Source organism: Gopherus flavomarginatus, chromosome 1, assembly GCF_025201925.1.
Source record: "Gopherus flavomarginatus isolate rGopFla2 chromosome 1, rGopFla2.mat.asm, whole genome shotgun sequence".
Classification (NCBI taxonomy): domain Eukaryota; kingdom Metazoa; phylum Chordata; order Testudines; family Testudinidae; genus Gopherus; species Gopherus flavomarginatus.
Window position 1 is genome coordinate 379837396 of NC_066617.1, and position 22031 is coordinate 379859426.

Consider the following 22031-nt stretch of genomic DNA (forward strand, 5'->3'; position numbering starts at 1 on the left):
GTTTGTTCCAAAGCTTCCCAGATGGACTGCCCTGGTCCCATCAGCACTGACCGCGCCACCCATCAGAGGCATCCAAAAGCATTAGCAGCTGCGACTTTGTTTTCTTCCAGCTTGCGAGGCCCACGGCAGATCCCTGTGGAAACGCTCCTGGGCCACCGACAGCTGGCCAGGGAAACAAGGTCCTACACTCAGCTGGGCAGGGCTCTGCACTGCCTGTCCGCAAGCAGTAACCTGGAAACACACAGCCGCTCCGGTCCAGAACGTCGGGGAGCCTTCGCAGCACCCCGAGGAAAAGACACTGCTGAGCCAGGACGGCAGGGGGAGGCAAAGACCTCAGCGCGACGGGGTCCCAGATTGGCCTTGGGGCGAGGGGCCCAGCAGGTACAGCTCTGCCTGCAGCTGTAAGGAAACGTGCAGCCCAGGTGGAAGCCCAGCCCAGTGCACCTTGCTGTGTGGGCGGGGTGGACGGAGTCTGGCACCAGTACCAGGCTCCCCCTAAGCTGCGATCCAGCAGGGCGAGCTGGGGCGTCTAGCGCCCAGTCGGTGGGACAGCAGCCCATGCTTGCAGCCCTGATGTCCAGCGATGGGCTCACAGATGCCATACAGAGGCTCTGCCCCCTACCAGTCATTCCCTCATGGTCAGCTGGCTCTGCCATGACCCCAGTCCTTTCCCAGGGCACAGTGCCCAGCCTGAACAGGGCAGCACAAACATAGCAAACCCCCCAAGCACACGACCCCCTTCTCCTTGCAAGGGGTAGAGCTGCCCCACCGAGGCATGACTCCTGAGCTGCCTCCCGGGGGCTCCTGCCTGGGCGCAGGCTGGCAAGGCCCTAGGCAGAGCCTTTGGCAGGTCCTGGGGGAGGGAAGGAGCCTGACAGTCAGGGGGCACCCGCTACCGCCCCCATGAGAGGACCAAAGCACTGGGAGGACACCCCCACCCTGCTGCCCAGTGTCCCCCAGCATGAGCCCCCATCCGATCCTCAACCCTGCTCCATGCCCAGCAGGGCCCCGGCTCCCAGCCCCAGCACACATAGGGTGACTTCGTACCCTTTTATTCTGGAGCCTTCACAGATGTGGGGGGTTGGGGTAGAACCAGGGATTAAATTAGCAAGAAAAACAAACCACTTCTCCCTTGGCAGAGGAGAAAGGGCCGCAGCGCCACCTGGCCCGGCGGCAGAGGGGCCCCGGCATGGCCAGCACAGGACAGACCTGGCCACCCCCCTGCACACACGCATGCTGGAGGAGCCCAGTGCTGCTGGAGTGGCTCTGTGCAAATGGAAAGACTGCAGCCAGCAGGCGTGTGCCAAGCCCAACCCGTCCCCCTGCCCGCAGCGGGCGAGGGGGCTGGAGCCCAGGGGCAGGGCAGTCCCCAGACACCTGCTGCCCCAGTGCAGGGGAAGAAGAGGCTGTAGTGTGTGTGTCCGAGGGGGGAGGAAGTAATGAAAGCAGCTGACCCGCCCCCTCTGGAAATGCCAGAGACCAACTACATAAAGCAAGGGAAGGACTGGCCCCAGATCACAAGCCAGAGCTGGAACAGAACCCAGGAGTCCTGGCTCCCAACCCCCCCCACACCCTTCCCCCCAAAAACACTGAGGCCTAGGGCTGTAAGAAGTGAGGCCCTGAGGGGCAGGACAGGAGACACTGCCCCCTCCCGCTCCCCAGAAGGCCTGTGAGGCCTGTTGGTGGGGACAGGACACACCGGCCCCCCAGGAGTGGGGTCTATTGGGAGTGGCAGGGGGGGAAAGGACACGCTGCCTCCTCCCACCCAGCAGTGAGGCCTATTGGGAGTGGGGGACGACAGGACACACGGCCCTCCCCCCAGGAGTGAGGCCTGTTGGGGGGTGGGACATGCTGCCCCCCCCGAGGCCTGTTGGGGGGTGGGACACGCTGCCCTCCCCCCCAGGAGTGAGGCCTGTTGGGGGGTGGGGGACGACAGGACACACAGCCCTCCCCCCAGGAGTGAGGCCTGTTGGGGGGTGGGGGGTGGGACATGCTCCCCCCACCCCAGGAGTGAGGCCTGTTGGGGGGTGGGACATGCTGCCCCCCCAGGAGTGAGGCCTGTTGGGGGGTGGGACACACTGGGCCCCCCAGGAATGACCCCCGTTGCCCTGCAGCTGCACTGGGTGGGGGTCACTGAAGCGCTGCACCCCTAGGAGCAGCCCAGGCTGGGGGCACCGAACTCTCAGGGCAGAGTTGCAGATTGGGGAGCCCTGCCGCAGCTCAGGGCCCGTCTCCAGCCCCCACCTGGGCACGGAGCCCAGGGCCACCGGAGGCAAAGGGACCCCATGTACCCAGCCAGGGTCCAGGCCACAGGGCTTGTGCAGGGGTCCCCCTCGCCCACATGCGCCTGGCCCCAGCCAGAGCTCAGAGTTCAGGCCGCTCACTGCTCCTCCAGCCACGAGGGCTTCTCGGCACCCGGCGTCTTCAGCTTGATGTTGAATTGCCGCAGGGTCTGGGCCAGCTGCTGCTGGTTGCCGGCGAAGTAGGCAGAGACGGCGTTGTGAAAGAGCAGCAGCTGCTTGTGCATCACTTTGATCTGGGGGCGTGGGGGCAGAGATCAACCCCAAGCTAGGGCACCCCCAACACTCGACGAGCCCGCCCCCTGGCCCTGCCCCCCAACACCCCTATGGGGTCATCACCCCCCCTGCCCAGCCACACCGGGGGCAGTGGGGCAGGCAGCCCAACACTGAGCAGTGTGGAGCGGCTCGGGAGGCCGGCCCAGCCCGTGGCACCCATGGCTACCAGGCCCTGCCCCTCACCTTGTTCTCCTCCAGGAACTTGAGCTTGATGGCCACGTCGGCCCGCAGCTTCTCGTACTTCCCCTTGTGGCTCTGGAAGTGGCTCTGGGCGGCGTCGAGGCGGCACAGGGTGTTGGCGTCCCGCGGGCCGATGCTCAGCTCCTCCAGATCTGTGCGGTAGGCGTCGTACTCCAGCCTGCGCGGAGACGGGGTCAGAGCCAGGCTGCCCAAGGGGCCCTCTACCAAGCACGGGGAACCGCAAGCCATGGCTCCCTCCGCTGTGCCGGCCCCTAGGGCCCCCAGCCAGGGCCCCCTGCACCCCTCCTCCACCGAGCACGGGGAACTGTAACCCATGGCTCCCTCCGCTGTGCCGGCCCAGCCCCCCTCATCCCTGCCCCCCTCTACCGAGCACGGGGAACCGTAACCCATGGCTCCCTCCGCTGTGCCGGCCCCCTGCGCCCCCCGGCAGGGCCCCTCACCTGGCCGTCTCATACTGCTTAACAGTCATGAGCGTGTCCTCCATAGTCTTGTTCACTAGGGTGTTGATGCTGGAGACGAAGAAGTTGACAGCCCCGAGCAGGGTCTCTCCGTTCTTACACAGCAGCTTCTGCGTCTCTGCATTACAGCCAAACTCCTCCTGGGGGGGACGGGGTGAGTCAGGGCTCCCAGGATCCCGGAAGCCTGCCCCCCCCACACGCAAGAGCCCATCCCTCCCGTGCCATGGTCCGGCCTGGCAGCCTGGGGCACTTCCCTGGCCCACTGACTGCAGTACCGCAACCTCCACTGCACCTCCTCACTCCACCCCTGTGTGCAAGGGCCCCATCAGACCCACATTCGCACGGGAGGGGAGGCTCCGGGCCCAGCCCAAGGTCAGAGACTGTGATGGTGATGCTAAGTGCTAGCCGGCCCTTGCCCTGGGCCCCATCCCCGCCACAGCAAGCCGGCCCTCGCCCTGCCCGAGTCAGGCCACCCTCGCCCCGGGCCCCGCCCGACCCTCGCCCCACCTCCGCCCCAGCCAGCCAGCCCTCGCCCCGGGCCCCACCCGACCCTCGCCCCGTCTCTGCCCCAGCCAGCCGGCCCTCGCCCCAGGCCCCACCCCACCCAGCCGGCCCTCACCCCGTCCCCGCCATAGCAAGCCGGCCCTCGCCCCGTCCCCGCCATAGCAAGCCGGCCCTCGCCCTGCCCGAGTCAGGCCGCCCTCGCCCCGGGCCCCGCCCGACCCTCGCCCCGTCTCTGCCCCAGCCAGCCAGCCCTCGCCCCGGGCCCCGCCCGACCCTTGCCCCGTCTCTGCCCCAGCCAGCCAGCCCTCGCCCTGGACCCCACCCCACCCAGCCGGCCCTCACCCCGTCCCCGCCACAGCAAGCCGGCCCTCGCCCTGCCTGACTCAGCCGGCCCTCGCCCTGGGGTCAGCCCAAGTCATCTGGCCCTTGCCCTTCCTGAGTTAGCCAGCCCTCGGTCTGAGCCCTGCCCAACCCTCATCCCGTCTCTGCCCCAGCCGGCCGCCCCTTGCCCTGGACCCCACCCCACCCGAGCCGAGCCAGCCGGCCCTCACCCCGTCCCCGCCATAGCAAGCCGGCCCTCGCCCTGCCCGAGTCAGCCGGCCGTCGCCCTGGGGTCCGCCTGACTCAGCCGGCCCTCACTCTGAGCCCTGCCCAACCCTCATCCCATCTCCGCCCCAGCCAGCCGGCCCTTGCCCTGGACCCTGCCCCACCCGAGCCAGCCGGCCCTCACCCCGTCCCCGCCATAGCAAGCCGGCCCTCGCCCTGGGGTCCGCCCGAGTCAGCCGGCCCTCGCCCTGCCTGAGTCAGCCGGCCCTCGCTCTGAGCCTCGCCCGACCCTCATCCTGTCTCCGCCCCAGCCGGCCGCCTCTCGCCCTGCCCCAGCCGGCCGCCTCGCCCTGGGGTCCGCCCGAGTCAGCCGGCCCTCGCCCTGCCTGAGTCAGCCGGCCCTCGCTCTGAGCCTCGCCCGACCCTCATCCTGTCTCCGCCCCAGCCGGCCGCCTCTCGCCCTGCCCCAGCCGGCCGCCTCGCCCTGGGGTCCGCCCGAGTCAGCCGGCCCTCGCCCTGCCTGAGTCAGCCGGCCCTCGCCCTGAGCCTCGCCCGACCCTCATCCTGTCTCTGCCCCAGCCGGCCGCCCCTCGCCCCGCCCCAGCCCCAGGCCCAGCCGGCCGCCCCTCGCCCCGCCCCAGCCCCAGCCCCAGCCGGCCGCCCCTCGCCCCGCCCCTCACCCCACCCCAGCCCCAGCCAGCCAGCCGCCCCTCGCCCCAGCCGGCCAGCCCTCGCCCCATCTTCGCCCTAGCCAGCCGCCCCTCACCCCAGCCCCAGCCGACCAGCCCTCGTCCCGTCTTCGCCCTAGCCAGCTGCCCCTCGCCCCACCTCAGCCGGCCGGCCCTCGCCCTGCCCGAGTCAGTCGGCCCTCACCCTGGGGTCAGCCCAAGTCAGCTGGTCCTCGCCCTGCCTGAGTTAGCCGGCCCTCGCTCTGAGCCCCGCCCAACCCTCATCCCGTCTCCGCCCCAGTCAGCCGGCCCTCGCCCTAGGGTCCGCCCGAGTCAGCCAGCCCTCACCCCGTCCCCGCAATAGCAAGCCGGCCCTCGCCCCACCCGAGCCAGCCGGCCCTCGCCCTGGGGTCCGCCTGAGTCAGCCAGCCCTCGCCCTGGGGTCCGCGTGAGTCAGCCGGCCCTCGCCCTGGGGTCCGCGTGAGTCAGCCGGCCCTCGCCCTGCCCGAGTCAGCCGGCCCTCGCCCTGGGGTCCGCCTGAGTCAGCCGGCCCTCGCCCTGAGCCTCACCCGACCCTCGCCCCGTCTCCGCCCCAGCCAGCCGGCCCTCGCCCTGAGCCTCACCCGACCCTCGCCCCGTCTCCGCCCCAGCCAGCCGGCCCTCGCCCTGGACCCCACCCCACCTGAGCAAGAAGTATGGGTAATAAGCAGGAAGAACTGGAAGTGCTAATAAATAAATACAACTATGACATTGTTGGCATTACTGAAACTTGGTGGGATAATACACACGAGTGGAATGTTGGTGTGGATGGGTATAGTTTGCTCAGGAAGGATAGACAGGGAAAAAAGGGAGGAGGTGTTGCCTTATATATTAAAAATGTACACACTTGGACTGAGGTGGAGATGGACATAGGAGACGGAAGTGTGGAGAGTCTCTGGGTTAGGCTAAAAGGGGTAAAAAACAAGGGTGATGTTGTGCTGGGAGTCTACTACAGGCCACCTAATCAGGTGGAAGAGGTGGATGAGGCTTTTTTCAAACAACTAACAAAATCATCCAAAGCCCAAGATTCGGTGGTGATGCGGGACTTCAACTATCCAGATATATGTTGGGAAAATAACACCGCGGGGCACAGACTATCCAATAAGTTCCTGGACTGCATTGCAGACAACTTTTTATTTCAGAAAGTTGAAAAAGCCACTGGGGGGAAGCTGTTCTAGATTTGATTTTAAAAAAATAGGGAGGAATTTGTTGAGAATTTGAAAGTAGAAGGAAGCTTGGGTGAAAGTGATCATGAAATCATAGAGTTTGCAATTCTAAGGAAGGGTAGAAGGGAGTACAGCAAAATAGAGACAATGGATTTCAGGAAGGCGGATTTTGGTAAGCTCAGAGAGCTGATAGGTAATGTCCCATGGGAATCAAGACTGAGGGGAAAAACAACTGAGGAGAGTTGGCAGTTTTTCAAAGGGACGCTATTAAGGGCCCAAAAGCAAGCTATTCCGATGGTTAGGAAAGATAGAAAATGTGGCAAAAGACCACCTTGGCTTAACCACGAGATCTTGCGTGACCTACAAAATAAAAAGGCGTCATATAAAAAATGGAAACTAGGTCAGATTACAAAGGACGAATATAGGCGAATAACACAGGAATGCAGAGGCAAGATTAGAAAGGCAAAGGCACAAAATGAGCTCAAACTAGCTATGGGAATAAAGGGAAACAAGAAGACTTTTTATCAATACATTAGAAGCAAGAGGAAGACCAAGGACAGGGTAGGCCCACTGCTCGGTGAGGAGGGGGAAACAGTAACGGGAGACTTGGAAATGGCAGAGATGCTTAATGACTTCTTTGTTTCGGTCTTCACTGAGAAGTCTGAAGGAATGTCTAATATAGTTTAGAAGATAAAATAAAAAAGAGCAAGTAAAAAATCACTTAGAAAAGTTAGATGCCTGCAAGTCACCAGGGCCTGATGAAATGCATCCTAGAATACTCAAGGAATTAATAGAGAGGTTTCTGAGCCTCTAGCTATTATCTTTGGGAAATCATGGGAGACGGGGGATATTCCAGAAGACTGGAAAAGAGCAAATATAGTGCCCATCTATCAAAAGGGAAATAAAAACAACCCAGGAAACTACAGACCAGTTAGTTTAACTTCTGTGCCAGGGAAGATAATGCAGCAGGTAATTAAAGAAATCATCTGCAAACACTTGGAAGGTGGTAAGGTGATAGGGAATAGCCAGCATGGATTTGTAAAGAACAAATCGTGTCAAACTAATCTGATAGCGTTCTTTGATAGGATAATGAGCCTTGTGGATAAGGGAGAAGCGGTGGATGTGATATGCCTAGACTTTAGTAAGGCATTTGATACGGTCTCGCATGATATTCTTATAGATAAACTAGGAAAGTACAATTTAGATGGGGCTACTATAAGGTGGGTGCATAACTGGCTGGATAACCGTACTCAGAGAGTAGATATTAAAGGCTCCCAATCCTGCTGGAAAGGTATAACAAGTGGGGTTCCGCAGGGGTCTGTTTTGGGACCGGCTCTGTTCAATATCTTCATCAACGATTTAGATGTTGGCATAGAAAATACGCTTATTAAGTTTGCGGACGATACCAAACTGGGAGGGATTGCAACTGCTTTGGAGGACAGGGTCAAAATTCAAAATGATCTGGACAAATTGGAGAAATGGTCTGAGGTAAACAGGATGAAGTTCAATAAAGACAAATGCAAAGTGCTCCACTTAGGAAGGAACAATCAGTTTCACACATACAGAATGGGAAGAGACTGTCTAGGAAGGAGTATGGCAGAAAGAGATCTAGGGGTCATAGTGGACCACAAGCTTAATATGAGTCAACAGTGTGATACCGTTGCAAAAAAAGCAAACGTGATTCTGGGATGGATTAACAGGTGTGTTGTAAACAAGACATGAGAAGTCATTCTTCCGCTCTACTCTGCGCTGGTCAGGCCTCAACTGGAGTATTGTGCCCAGTTCTGGGCACCGCATTTCAAGAAAGATGTGGAGAAATTGGAGAGGGTCCAGAGGAGAGCAACAAGAATGATTAAAGATCTTGAGAACATGACCTATGAAGGAAGGCTGAAGGAATTGGGTTTGTTTAGTTTGGAGAAGAGAAGACTGAGAGGGGACATGATAGCAGTTTTCAGGTATCTAAAAGGGTGTCATCAGGAGGAGGGAGAAAACTTGTTCACCTTAGCCTCCAATGATAGAAGAAGCAGCAATGGGCTTAAACTGCAGCAAGGGAGATTTAGGTTGGACATTAGGAAAAAGTTCCTAACTGTCAGGGTAGTTAAACACTGGAATAGATTGCCTAGGGAGGTTGTGGAATCTCCATCTCTGGAGATATTTAAGAGTAGGTTAGATAAATGTCTATCAGGGATGGTTTAGACAGTATTTGGTCCTGCCATGAGGGCAGGGGACTGGACTCGATGACCTCTTGAGGTCCCTTCCAGTCCTAGAATCTATGAGTCTATGAGCCAGCCGGCCCTCACCCTGGACCCCACCCCACCCGAGTCAGCCGGCCCTCGCCCTGGGGTCCGCCCAACCCTCATCCCGTCTCTGCCCCAGCCGGCCGGCCCTCGCCCCGCCCTCGCCCCAGCCCCAGCCCCAGCCGGCCGCCCCTCGCCCCAGCCCCAGCCGGCCGCCCCTCGCCCCAGCCCCAGCCGGCCGCCCCTCGCCCCAGCCCCAGCCCCAGCCTCAGCCGGCCGCCCCTCGCCCCAGCCCCAGCCGGCCGCCCCTCGCCCCAGCCCCAGCCGGCCGCCCCTCGCCTCGCCCCAGCCCCAGCCTCAGCCGGCCGCCCCTCGCCCCAGCCCCAGCCGGCCGCCCCTCGCCTCGCCCCAGCCCCAGCCCCAGCCGGCCGCCCCTCGCCCCGCCCCAGCCGGCCGCCCCTCGCCCCGCCCCAGCCGGCCGCCCCTCGCCCCGCCCCAGCCGGCCGCCCCTCGCCCCGCCCCAGCCGGCCGCCCCTCGCCCCGCCCCAGCCGGCCGCCCCTCGCCCCGCCCCAGCCGGCCGCCCCTCGCCCCGCCCCAGCCGGCCGCCCCTCGCCCGTACCTGCAGCTCGGGGGATTTCTGGCTCAGGTCGGAGAAGGCGTCGCCCAGGGCGTGCTGGGTCTGCACCAGGCTGTAGAAGTGGTGGGTCAGCGCCCGCGCCAGTTGCAGCACACACTCGTATTTGCGCTTCGTGTCCCGCAGCAGCTCGATCTGTGTCTCCAGCTCCAGGTCCACTGTGCGTGAGCCCCGGCCGAAGCGCTCCGAGATCAGCTGCTTGGTGCACTGCGGGAGGGGGACGGGTCAAGAGCTTCCCAGGGCCCCGGGGGTCTCCACGAGGGGCAGCTCCCACAAGCCCCCACTGAATATTTAGGAGGGAAGTTCATGCAGTTTGTACTCTAGCCCCCTCCCTGGCCCCATGGGACAGCCGGTCCCTCCCCCAGGCAGCCCATTCCCCCTCCATGGGACAGCCAGTCCCAGCTCCAGGGGCAACCCATTCATCCCCCCGCCCCATGGGACAGCCGGTCCCTCCCCCCCCAGGCAGCCCATCCTCCACCTCCATGGGCGGCCCATCCCCCCATTGGGTCTCCCTACCTGCCCCATGGGACAGTTGGTCCCTCCCCGAACAGGACTGCCTGTTCCCTCCCCCACCCCCCATGGCCCAAGACAGACTCACCTTGTATGTGTTGATGCCCCATTTCTTGACAATATCAAACTTCTCCACAGCGATACCCCGGGCGGCCTCGTCTCCCGCTGCCAGGGGGCCGGGGTGGGGCAGGTGCAGCCCAGAGCCTGAAACACATGGGGCCCAGTACAAGGCAGTGAGACCCCCCACCTCCACAGACCAAGGCCTTGCTTCAGCCCCCTGGCTGGGATGTGGGGTAGCACCTCCTGCAAGGCCTAGTCATTGTCCCTGGGGGCAGCAGCCAGGCACGGTCCTGCTCCGGGGGACCCTCAGCCGAGACCCACTCCCCACCACTGGGCTGAGCGCCCTGCCCCCCCCCCCCCCCAGCAGCATGGGGAAGGCAGTGCCAGTGCCCCACAAACAGGAGGACGGGGGACCTGGTGCCATCAACTCTCCTGGGTTTGTCTCCAACCGCACAACACCGGGTTTGCCTAAAGCCCCAGCTCCCAGAGGCAGGGGATTTGAGGAGAAAACACTTCACAGCCCACCTGGCTGGGAGGGAAAGCTTGAACAGTGACCCACTGAGTGTCCATAGGGTGCCTCCCCCCCCCCCCAGCAGTGCACCCCATCACACACAGACTGGCAGTTCAACTGGCCCCAGGGCAAGCCCCCTTCCCGATTGGCCCCACGGCGCACAACCCCCCCCATTCCACACCAGCCCCAGGGCGTGCACACACCCCCACGGCAGCCCCACTGGCCCCAGGGTATACCTGGCCCCAGGGTATACATGGCCCCAGCCCCCACGGCAGCCCCACTGGCCCAGGCACACATATGAGCCCTCTCCCCCCCCACTGCAGCTCCACTGGTCCCAGCAGACACCCCACCCCCACCCCCGCAGCAGCCTCACTGGCCCAGGTGCACATACTCACCCCCCGCGTGGCCCCTGCCCTGTCCTACTGCCACCCCACTGGCCCCAGCACACGTCCCCTCGCATCAGCCCCCTCCCCCGCCCACGCCGCAGCCTCACTGGCCCCAGCACATGTACCTCTGTCCCCCCGCATCAGCCCCACTGCCCCAGGGCACACACGCCCCCAGCCCCCGCCGCAGCCTCACTGCCCCCAGCACATGTACCCCCATCCCCCCACCGCAGCCTCACTGCCCCAGGGCGCACACGCCCCCAGCCCCCGCCGCAGCCTCACTGGCCCCAGCACATGTACCTCTGTCCCCCCGCATCAGCCCCACTGCCCCAGGGCGCACACGCCCCCAGCCCCCGCCGCAGCCACACTGGCCCCAGCACATGTACCCCCATCCCCCCGCTGTAGCCTCACTGCCCCAGGGCACACACGCCCCCAGCCCCCACCGCAGCCTCACTGGCCCCAGCACATGTACCTCTGTCCCCCCGCATCAGCCTCACTGCCGCAGGGCACACACGCCCCCAGCCCCCGCCACAGCCCCACTGCCCCAGGGCACACACGCTCCCAGCCCCGCCGCAGCCTCACTGGCCCCAGCACATGTACCCCCATCCCCGCGCCGCAGCCTCACTGCCCCAGGGCACACACGCCCCCAGCCCCCGCCGCAGCCTCACTGGCCCCAGCACATGTACCTCTGTCCCCCCGCATCAGCCCCACTGCCCCAGGGGGCACACGCCCCCTGCCCCCGCCGCAGCCTCACTGGCCCCAGCACATGTACCCCCATCCCCGCGCCGCAGCCTCACTGCCCCAGGGCACACACGCCCCCAGCCCCCGCCGCAGCCTCACTGGCCCCAGCACATGTACTTCTGTCCCCCCGCATCAGCCCCACTGCCCCAGGGCGCACATGCCCCCAGTCCCCGCCGCAGCCTCACTGGCCCCAGCACATGTACCTCTGTCCCCCCGCATCAGCCCCACTGCCCCAGGGCACACACGCCCCCAGCCCCCGCCGCAGCCTCACTGGCCCCAGCACATGTACCTCTGTCCCCCCGCCGCAGCCTCACTGCCCCAGGGCGCACACGCCCCCAGCCCCCGCCGCAGCCTCACTGGCCCCAGCACATGTACCTCTGTCCCCCCCGCATCAGCCCCACTGCCCCAGGGCACGCACGCCCCCAGCCCCCGCCGGAGCCACACTGGCCCCAGCACATGTACCCCCATCCCCCCGCTGCAGCCTCACTGCCCCAGGGCGCACACGCCCCCAGCCCCTGCCGCAGCCACACTGGCCCCAGCACATGTACCTCTGTCCCGCCGCATCAGCCCCACTGCCCCAGGGCGCACATGCCCCCAGCCCCTGCCACAGCCTCACTGGCCCCAGCACATGTACCCCCATCCCCCCGCCGCAGCCTCACTGCCTCAGGACACACACGCCCCCTGCCCCCGCCCCACTGGCCCAGGCGCAGGTACCCCCACCCCTCCGCATTAGCCCCACTGGCCCGAAGGCACACGTTCCCCCCCACCCGCAGCAGCCCCAGTGCATGTACCCCCCCCCACACACATTGTCCTATGGTTTCCGAGCCAGCTGGCACCATGAGCCCTCTCTGGGCAGGAGCTGCCAAGTTCAGCCTCTCAGCCATGCAGGGCCAGGACAACAGTGGGGTGGGGGGAGAGACTTGGCAGGGGCCTGTCACTGAGGCGCACATCACCAGGCCATGGTGCTCCTGCAGCCTCACGGGGCAGTGGTACCTTTGCCTGGGCCCCTCCAGGCTGCCCTGCAATTCCAGCAACAGCAGGGGCTCCACAGCCCCCCCCAGGGGCTTCAACCCTACACCACAGCAGGGCAGGGGCAGCTGCCCAGGGCCAATTCCCCCACAGGGACTGGAAGGACCCTGAGCCAGCGGGCACCCTCTGGCCCGGGGTAGGGTGTCCATGAGGCATCAAGGAGGGGACCAGCGGTACCTGCTGATGCATCTGCCTGGCTGGCGATCCGGCTGGCAGCAGATTCACTGGGTGAGATGGATGGTCCTCGGGAGGAATGAGATGTGACAAAGGAGCCTGGAAAAGGAAGGGACGGGCCAGGCAGGGCAGTGCCAGGTGAGATGCAGAGGGCGGGAAATGGAGAGATGGCATGAGGTGACAATTAGAAGGTGGGGCTGTCATAACAAGAAAGGGAAGGGTAACAACCCTCCTGCATACACTGCTATAAAATCCCTCCTGGCCAGAGGCACCAAAATCCTTTTCCCTGTAAAGAGTTAAGAAGCTCACGTAACCTGGCTGACACCTGACCCAAAGGACCAATAAGGGGACAAGAGACTTCCAAATCTTGGGGGGAGGAGGGAAGGGGGAAGAAGAGGCTTTTGTTTGCGCTCTTTGTTTTGGGGTTGTTCGCTTTTGGGACTAAGAGGGACCAGGCATCAATCCATGGTTCTCCAAAACATTCTGAACAAGTCTCTCATATTTCAAACCTGTAAGTAACAGCCAGGACAGGCGCGTTAGTTTATCTCTGTTTTCTCAACTTGTAAGCGTTCCTTTGCTAGAGGGAGGCTCATGCCTGTTTTGCTGTAACTGTGACCCTAAGGCTAGAGGGGGTTCCTCTGGGCTCTTTGAATCGGATTCCCCTGTAAAGTCATTTTCCATCCTGATTTTACAGACAGGATTTTTACATTTTCTTTTTAATAAAATTCTTCTTTTAAGAACCTGGCTGATTTTCCCGTTGTCCCGAGACCCAGGGGTTTGGGTCTTTGATCACTTTGTAACCAATTGGTGAGGATATTGTTCTCAAGCCTCCCCAGGAAAGGAGGTGTAAGGGCTTGGGGGGATATTTTGGGGGAAGAGGAACTCCAAGTGGTCTTTTCCCTGTTTCTTGTTAAATCACTTGGTGGTAGCAGTGTATCAGGTTTTAACCTAAGCTGGTAGAAATAAGTTTAGAGGGCTTTCATGTGGGTCCCCACATCTGTACCCCAGAGTTCAGAGCGGGGAAGGAACCCTGACAGGGGCTGAGCCAGCTGTTTCCGGCCTGGTGACTGTCCCAGGACAGGGCACCCCCAGGCTCAGGGGGGCCCTGGGTAGCAGCACTGAACACAGAGATCAGACCTGGGCCCAGCTAGCCTCACACGCTGCAGGGCCTGTGCCTGACGCAGTGGCAGGAACATGCCCCTGGAAGGGCTCATCCGGGACACCAATACTCAGAGACTGGCATAAACCCCAGCGCAGGTTTCATATCCCTGACGGAACTGTTCTTCCCATCGATCCCTCTGCTATTCGCGTCTCCACAGAATGGCCAGGCCCTCGGCCTCAGTGACATCCTGTGGCAGAGAGTTCCACAGACTAATTACAGTGTGTGACAAAGTGTCCCGTTTCGCACCTTTCCATGCCATGGACCCTGCCCCTGTGCTGCATGGCTGAACAGAAGCCCCAGTCTCCCTCCCCCTGCATAGCCCCCATCGGGATTTACAGATTTCTGTCATTCTCACTCCAGGCCAAGAGAAGCTATGTAGTGACACACTGGGCCACTGACACACCTGGCTGTTAGCCACAGGCCACCTGCTGGGACTCTGCCAACGCAGCCTCTTCATCACCCCATCTCTGACCCAAAGAACTGCAGGGGTGAAGCCAGCAGCTAAGCTAACTGGGTAGCAGGGCACCCCATGCTTGGGCTGCCTCCCTCCATGGGGCAAGAGCCTCATGGGACAGGGCAGCCCTGATGCCCTTGCCTCAGAACAAAGGCCAGGCTGGGGGGGTACAGGGAGGCCAGGCTGGGGTCTTGGCTACCAGCATCTGGACATTGGCCCTGGTAGAGATTCCAGGTGCAACCCGGCAAGTTCTTACCCCCCATCCCCTAAGCATAAGACCATGGAGATATGCGCGGTGGGGACAAGATGCCAACCCCTCCCCTCATGGGACCATGGTGGGGTCCTGCCCGAGGGGCGGGACACTGACATTATCTGGCTTTACTTTGCGTCAGGCCGGGGACAGCACTCTCCCTCCTGTGCTAGCCCACGGCCAGGCCTGCACCAGAACAAGGCAGGGGGCTCCTGATGAGCTAGTGCCCCCTGAGGGTGCCCGGCACACACCCACACACGCCCCCACTGACACCAGCACTCACCTATGGTAGGACTACACAGCAGCGCTCCCCTCCCCCACACGCTCCTCCAGCGAGCCCAGCCCCCGCTCCCAGCACTAGACCCCACGGGGAGGGAAGTGGGAGTGACCGGTGGGGTCCCAGTGCCCAGCCAAGGCCAGGAAGCATTAGGGAGGGGAGCCCCAAGCCAGGCCTCCCCATAAATCAGTGCGGGTGTGAAGCAGGCAGCAGACAGGTTAGCAACCAGGACGCCCCCCAGGGCCCCGCTAGCCCACAGGCCCCCTGACAGCCCCAGGCCAGGCTACGGGGAGAGCAGTTCCTGCACCAGCCAGTTAGTGAAGCCCCAAGGAGGGAAAATGGAGCCACCTTGTGCATGGAGGAGCCGCAGTCCTGGGAAGGAAGCGTTATACCGCACTGCAGGGCCTAGACAGAACCACACAAGAGGGTCGGAACGGGGCGCACAGCCTAGGTGCCCCCACCCAGCCGGGCCTGGCCTCCCAGCCTGGGGCCCAATGTGCCAAGCAGATCCTCTGACCCATGAACTGCCCACTGGGTTCCCCACTGGGCATGGCCAGCCGAGCTAGCCTTCCACCCCAGGGGAGCTCCAGGGCTCCCAGGCAGCAGAGCCCCTGGGGCCAGGCTGGCTTGGTGCCGGGGCTCAGCTGCTCCCTTCTCCTAGGTTGCCTGGGGGGAAGCTGGGGCTCCTCCTGACTTGGGCAGACCCAATCTGGCTACCCTGGCCTCCGCAACCTGCCAGGGTAGCAGGCAGCAGGGCAGCTGAGGCTAGTGCCCCTCTTCTCACGTGGGGCACTGCAGAGGAGGGGCACTAGTGCCCCACAGCAGAGCTCCTGCCCCACAGCAGAGCTGCCTCCTCCCCTACACCACTGCCCTCTAGAGCCCCTGGGGGCCCACTCCTGCCCCCGACTTTGAGGTAGCCCACCTCTTGCCCTGCAGCACCCTTTGCCTGGCAGACTGCAACCGGCAGTGCCCCAGCAGAGGCACCAGGCCCAGGGACCCCCAGAGGGGACCAGCAAGGGAAGACCTGTGCCCCCCAGCTCCCTGCCCTGGGGGCCCTTACCTTTGACAGTGCTGGTGGGGATGATCCCCTCAGCGGTGCCCCCGTAGCCCCCCGACACAATGCTGGTCTCGTTTAGGTTGGGCCCCGACACCATCACCTGCTGCAGGTCCTGAAACGGACAAGAGCAGAGTCCAGGGGAGCTGGGGGCAGCTCTGGGCTCTGACTGGCCCCTGGAATGGGGAGTCAGCCCCCAAGGGCAGCCTGGCCCTGCTGCCCCCGGCCAGCCTAGGACAAAGAGGGGATTTTCTGTAATATCTCTGTGAATCCTCCATGTGTCTGTTTCCCTCTGTACTTTCCTGGCTAGCTGGGTGCACAGGAGACAGGTCACCTCGCGTCTGGGGGCAGAACTGGCCATTAAAGAACCGTCTGAAACTGACCCAGACCAACAGAAGATCCAGAGAAACCAAACAGCCCCTCATCCCCCAAAGCACTTTCAGCCACCAACACCGAACCCCCCGGGCAGCCACCCTGGGCGGGCGGATGCTGCTGGAGGGTCAGGAGGCTGGAATGGAGCTGCCCTGAGGAAGGACCCCCTAGCTCTCCCCTGGGACTGACAGACAAGCCAGGGAGGTGGGCCAACATCTCATGGGGGGAGAGAAGCTTTCAGGATCCCCAGAACTTTTCTTGAGAGTCAGTTTGAACCCTGGCTTAGCCTTTGCCCTGTGTGCTGGCCAACGGCGCCCGGACTCTGTAGCCGGGTGATTAACAAACATGACTTTGTCGCTGCAAACGCTCCCAGGGAGCAGGGCTGGCCTGCAATCGCTGCAGGGAGCCGCGGAGAAAGATGGGTCACTGGTGCCGAAGGTCCGGCTGTGAAGGGAGCTGGGGGTCCTTAGAGCCCAATGCACACTGCCTGCCCTCCCCCATAATCTGGCCCCCCTCTCCTCCCCCCAACACGCCCTGTAACCCGTCGCCCCCCTCCCCTTACCTGTAACCCAGCACCCCCCCTCACCTCAGCACGCCTCCGTAACCCAGTGTCCCCCTGCCCCCCGTAACCCAGCATCCCCCTTCCCCTCCCCCCAACACACCCTCCCCTATAACCGGTGCCCACCCCCACCCCCCCAACACGCCCCCGTAACCTGGCACCCCCCTCCCTGCCCCCATAACCAAGTGCCCCCCCTCCCCACAACATGCCCTGTAACCTGTTGCCCCCCTCCCCTCAACACGCTCTGGTAACCCAGTGCCCCCCTCCACTCCCCCCCAACAGGCCCTTGTAGCCCAACACCCCATCCCCCCATAACCTGGCACCTCCCCATCCCCCCCAAAACATGCCCCTCTAGGCCAGCGCCTCACCTCCCCTCCTCCTGACACGTGCCCCCAGGCCTGTGCCTTCCCATCCCTTAGCCCTGTGCCCCTGTGACAAAGTGGGGTTTTCCCTTGTTATATTGTACTTAAATATATATGAGTCTGTGACAAAGTGGGGTTTTATTTATCTTGTTATGTTACAAGTGAGTCTTAGTGTCCTATAACAACACTGGCTGTGCCTCAGTTTCCCTGTGTGCTGCACCAATACTTCAGAGGTGGGAAATGGGGGTGTGATTTTGCTGAGGCCCTGGAGCAGGTGAGGCTGCCCAGCTGTTTGCAGCTGCATAACCTGACACCCAGGAGGGGGGTGCAAACAGGTGCCACCTTTTCCTGCAGGAGGGAGACAAAGAAAAGGAGGAGGGGCATCAAGGGGGGTGTCGGAGGTGGGGTGGCTGGAGGCTGGCAGTCGGCATGGGGGGACCGGAAGAGGGGGAGTCCAGGGCGTCTGGCCCAGGACTCCCCAAGATGAACTTGGCTGATTTCTGTGCTAACAAGTTCTGTTCTACGCTGTGATCTTGTCAACTAATAAACATTCTGTGTTACTGGCTGGCTGAGAGCCACGTCTGACTGCAAGGTGGGGGGTGCAGGACCCTGTGGCTTCCTCATAACCCCGCCTGGGCAGAATCGCTGTGGGAGGCGCACGGTGTGAGAAGGGGATGCTGAATGCTCCGAGGTAAGACCCAGGAAGGTGGAAGCCGTGTGAGCTTCTTGCCCTGGAGATAGCCTGCTCACAGAGAGGAGACTTCACCAGAGTCCTGCCTGGCTTCGTAGGGAGCAGTTCCAGAGCCCCTCTAGCCTGGTGCTTCCCCTCCCCCCAACACACCCCTCTAGCCCAGCCCCTCACCTGCCCCCAACACGCCCCTCTAGCCCGGCCCCTCCCTGCCCTAACATGCCCTTCTAGCCTGGTGAGCTCTCCCCAACGTGCCCATCTAACCCGGCCCCCCTTTCAAAGCCCCCTGTCCCTGCCCACATACCTGCTCCAGGCCATCGTCCTCCGGCAGGCTGCTCGTGTCCCCGGTTCCGTTGATGGGGATCTCCATCGTGGCAGCTTTGCTCATGAGCCCATCCGTCATGGTCAGGATCTGCAGAGACAGAGCGATGCTGAGAGACCAGCAGGCTAGGTCCCAGCCTCGCTCTCCGCAGTCTGCTCCCCAGGCCCTGCTAACCCCTGCAAGACACTGCCCTGGCTGGATCCAGTTCTCCGAAGAGCTCCCCTGGGACTCAGCCCGAATGGCCACTCTCAGAGACTGGCACAGATTTACCCCCACCCTCCGGGATACCAGCCCCTGAGAACAGACAGCAGTACCCCTGGGCATCCTGTCTGCCCACAGGAGGCCTAGCCCTGCCCACAGGCTGATAGATGCCCCTACCCCGATCAGAATGGCAGCAGAGCTGACAGCATGTCCTGGCTTCCAGCGATCACCAGCCGCCCACGTGGGTCCCTCCCCAGAGACTGTTCCCAGGAGCCTGCGGCAAAGACCTCTTGCTCCCACCTCCCGGGGCCACCACTGCCTACACCTGCCAGTCACCGCGATAAGGAGTTTAGCTGAGAACAATGGGCTGTGTGTGCATGGGCTCAGGAGCCTGCCCCAGAGGCAGCAACTGCCAGATCCCTGCCAAGACTTCAGGCAGGGGGCACCCCCACTCTGCCTCTCCTGCCTGGCACGTGGGCAGGTGCCTACTACTCCCAGCCCAGGACCACCTAGGACCCATAGACCTACACTTCTCTGCCACCTCCAGGGCCTAGACTCCCTTGCCCCAGGCTCAAAGCAGCCCCCTGGGGTTGGGGCTCAAGGAGCAGAGTAGACTGCAAGCCTTGCTGGCTAGAGGCAGCATCGCACTGCTGAGGACCGGGCTCAGGGACACACCCTGTGCTCCTAGCAGACCCAGAGGTGTGGCTGTGACTCACCCCAGAGATGGCTGCCTTACCACCAGAGACAGCCAAGCTAAAGAAGCTGAGTCCTCCCGGGCTCCCGGCATCCCTAGCGCTGTGTCCTGCCCAAGCACTCGGCTCCCCACCCTCAAGAAATGATAGCTCGCCCAGATCCACCTTCCTGTGGGGAGCTCACCTGAGAGTTGGCCTGAACTCCCCCATCCCCGAAGGTCTCCCCTGTAGACCCCTTCCCTGATGTACGGCTGGGGCTCATCTTCCACTGGGACCTTCCCAGCTCTTGCACAGCTACTGGGCCATGGCACCTGCTGGCAGGGAGTTAAACAGGCCCATGTGCCCTGCATTTAGAAGCGTTTCCTTTGCTCCCTGTCAGTTTCAGTGACTTTCCCTTGTTCCAGGAGTTGTGTGGAACAGGAGGCCCCTGATTCACCTAAAGGGAGTAGCATGTGCTCCGCTACTTCACAGGCCGAGTGGCCCTTTCCCTGGGGGCAGCGACAGCTCCCTGCCTCACACCATCTCCTGAGCTCTCAGCACCTGCAGCTCCACAATGGGGCCAGGGCACGCAGGGTCCTGGGACACACCTGGTCTGGCAGCTGAGCAGCTCCTGGCCCAGTGCCCAGGGAGCGGGTGCCAACAGCCACGTCCCCAAGGCTCTGCAGCAGGAGCTACCTTCAGCCCATGCCAGGGGCACTGCTTCACTCCATGCAAACAGAGGTCAATCTGCAGCTGGCTCCTGCTTGCAAGGCAGCACGTTCAGGAGAAATTAAGACACAACCAGACCCCTTGAGCTTGCCTTGCAGCCCAGCCCCACACACCACAGAAAAGTCAAGCTAGAGGGACCCAGCCCAGCACTGCCAGGCCCCCACATGGGCACTTCACTCAGCTTGACAGAAAACCTTGCACCCTGAGGGTTACAGTCCTGCCTTACCTTCCCTCCCTCCCCAAGACCAGGCGGCATCAACTCCAGCTCCCAGCTGGGGGGGGGGGGGGGGGCAGTCAGCAAGGGGGACACGCCTAGGGCAGCAGGCGCCAGCACAAGCCAGAGCCCAGCCTGCCCGGACCGGTCAGGGCACATTCCGCAGCAGACAGCACCACACCACACCACACCCCACAGCTCCGTTACCTTCCCCTGGTCCCTAGGACTGGGATACCGGACCAGACTGGGAGCAATCAGGGCCCCCAGGACAGGATTGGGGGGTCTAGCAACGGGAATCAGCCAACTCTCTCCCCCTCCTATGAGCCCAGCAGGCACAGAGCCATGCCAGGAACGAGCCAGCGGGGCCTGCTCCCTGGGGGTATTTAGCCAGGCCCTGGGGGCCAAAGTCGCTTGTGCTCTACCACAACTGCACCCTGCCACATGGCTGCCCCAGCCCACAAGCGGGGCAGGGAGACGGGCAGCGCCAAGCAGGACCTCCAGACAAAGCCCATCCCCACCAGGGCGCTACCCTGACTCACCCCACAGAGCCCTGGGCAGGGAGCGGGGATCCCCAGGGGAACCCAGTGATGTCACATGCTCCCCTGCTAATCTCATGGGCGGGGGGAGGGACACCCACCATAAGGGGATGCTGAACGGAAGTGAGGCCCCCCAGCCGGGCCCCCTCCAGCCCCGGGCCCCCTCCAGCCACAGCCCCCCTCGCCCCCCCAGCCGGGCCCCTCCGACCCCCCTCCAGCCACAGCCCCCCTCGCCCCCCCAGCCGGGCCCCCTCCAGCCCCGGGCCCCCTCCCCCCCCAGCCGGGCCCCTCCGACCCCCCACCTGCTCCGGCCGCTGCCGGGTCCCCAGCGCCGGCGGCTCCCGATCCGACACAGACCGGAACCCACGTCAGGAGCCGGGCAGCGCCGCGGGAGGGAACGGAACTGACGGCATCACCAGAGAGGAACGGAAGCCACTCCAGGGAAGGAGGGCGGAAGTGACACCTGACCCCGGAAACAGTTCTAACAACTGGACGGAAGTGACGCAAAGGAATGACCAGAAAAGCTTTCCTCGGAGTGGCCAGGACTCGCGGCCAGTGTGTGACGTCATACCCATGGCGGAAGTGGTGTGTGAAGTCAGGCAGGGTCGGGCGGAGGAGAAGTGAGTCACGTGGCCTATGCAAAGCCCCAGTGCAGGTCACGTGGCCTGGGGATGGAGCCGCCGGGAGAGCAGCAGCAGCAGCAGCAGCTCCGCAGCGTGAGTGAGGGCGGGGGCGGCTCGGGGGGGGGGGATGCCGGCGGGGGGAGCGGGGCGCAGTGTCATCTGCCCCCCCCCGCAGGTGTCCCCGACCTGCTCTAACCCTGCTATGCTGGGGGGTTCGGGGGGGAGACTCTGGCCGGGGGGAGCGGGGCCCAGTGTCATCTGCCCCCCCCGGTGTCCCCGACCTGCTCTAACCCTGCTGTGCTGGGGGGTTCGGGGGGGAGACTCTGGCCAGGGGGGAGCGGGGCCCAGTGTCATCTGCCCCCCCCGTAGGTGTCCCCGACCTGCTCTAACCCTGCTGTGCTGGGGGGTTCGGGGGGGAGACTCTGGCCGGGGGGGAGCGGGGCCCAGTGTCATCTGCCCCCCCCCACAGGTGTCCCCGACCTGCTCTAACTCTGCTGTGCAGGGTCTCCGCAGCCTGCCCGGGCGACTTGCTGCAGCCTTCACCCCCCGGCAGCCTGGGTGTCTCCTGCTGCCCTGGGGCTCTTCGCATGGGGGTTCAGTAGTACAGGGCCAAGAACCACCCCGCTCGATGACGAGTGCCTATTTACAGTCATACTGCGAGACCGCTCCCTTAGCCAGGGTGTACTGCCCAGCGCAGCGGCTGCCTCGGAGAACGGCCACCCCTAGCACAGGACCCGGGTGAGCCCAGCCCCGCCGGAGCGCCGGGGCTGCTGGCTATCCAGCCAGGCGCTGGGGTACCAGTGCCGAGAGTCAGAGATCCGTGCGGAGCCGCTGGGGGGTTGGAGTGTCACAGAGTCAGGGTCTGACCCCTCCCCCGGGGTGAGGGATCCGTGCGGAGCCGCCGGGGGGTGGGAGTGTCACAGAGTCAGGGTCTGACCCCTCCCCCGGGGTGAGGGATCTGTGCGGAGCCGCTGGGGGTGGGAGTGTCACAGAGTCAGGGTCTGACCCCTCCCCCGGGGTGAGGGATCTGTGCGGAGCCGCTGGGGGGTGGGAGTGTCACAGAGTCAGGGTCTGACCCCTCCCCCGGGGTGAGGGATCTGTGCGGAGCCGCTGGGGGGT

The 22031-nt window shown here is 63.5% G+C and overlaps 1 protein-coding gene across 8 annotated transcripts; it reads right to left on the reverse strand.

The window, feature by feature from the left end:
* Nucleotides 1-1266: 1266 nt before the first annotated feature.
* Nucleotides 1267-20700, reverse strand: ARFIP2 (ADP ribosylation factor interacting protein 2). 8 transcript variants are annotated; one of them, XM_050924581.1, is made up of 11 exons: nt 19766-19888; nt 17921-18028; nt 17088-17276; nt 15642-15866; nt 14930-14986; nt 12442-12537; nt 9629-9744; nt 9016-9237; nt 3218-3375; nt 2760-2934; nt 1267-2536 (listed from the first exon to the last, which is right to left on the reverse strand). In XM_050924581.1, the coding sequence occupies exons 3-11, from the start codon at nt 17230-17232 to the stop codon at nt 2381-2383; spliced, it is 1350 nt and encodes a 449-aa protein (XP_050780538.1). In that variant the 5' UTR covers nt 17233-17276; nt 17921-18028; nt 19766-19888; the 3' UTR covers nt 1267-2380. The 8 variants fall into 8 exon arrangements, with proteins under 8 accessions (XP_050780538.1, XP_050780512.1, XP_050780522.1 ...); XM_050924555.1 differs by lacking the exons at nt 17088-17276; nt 19766-19888 and adding an exon at nt 20592-20700 and having other exon boundaries at nt 15642-15750; XM_050924565.1 differs by lacking the exon at nt 17088-17276 and having other exon boundaries at nt 15642-15750; nt 19766-20261.
* Between the last annotated feature and the right edge of the window lie 1331 nt (nt 20701-22031).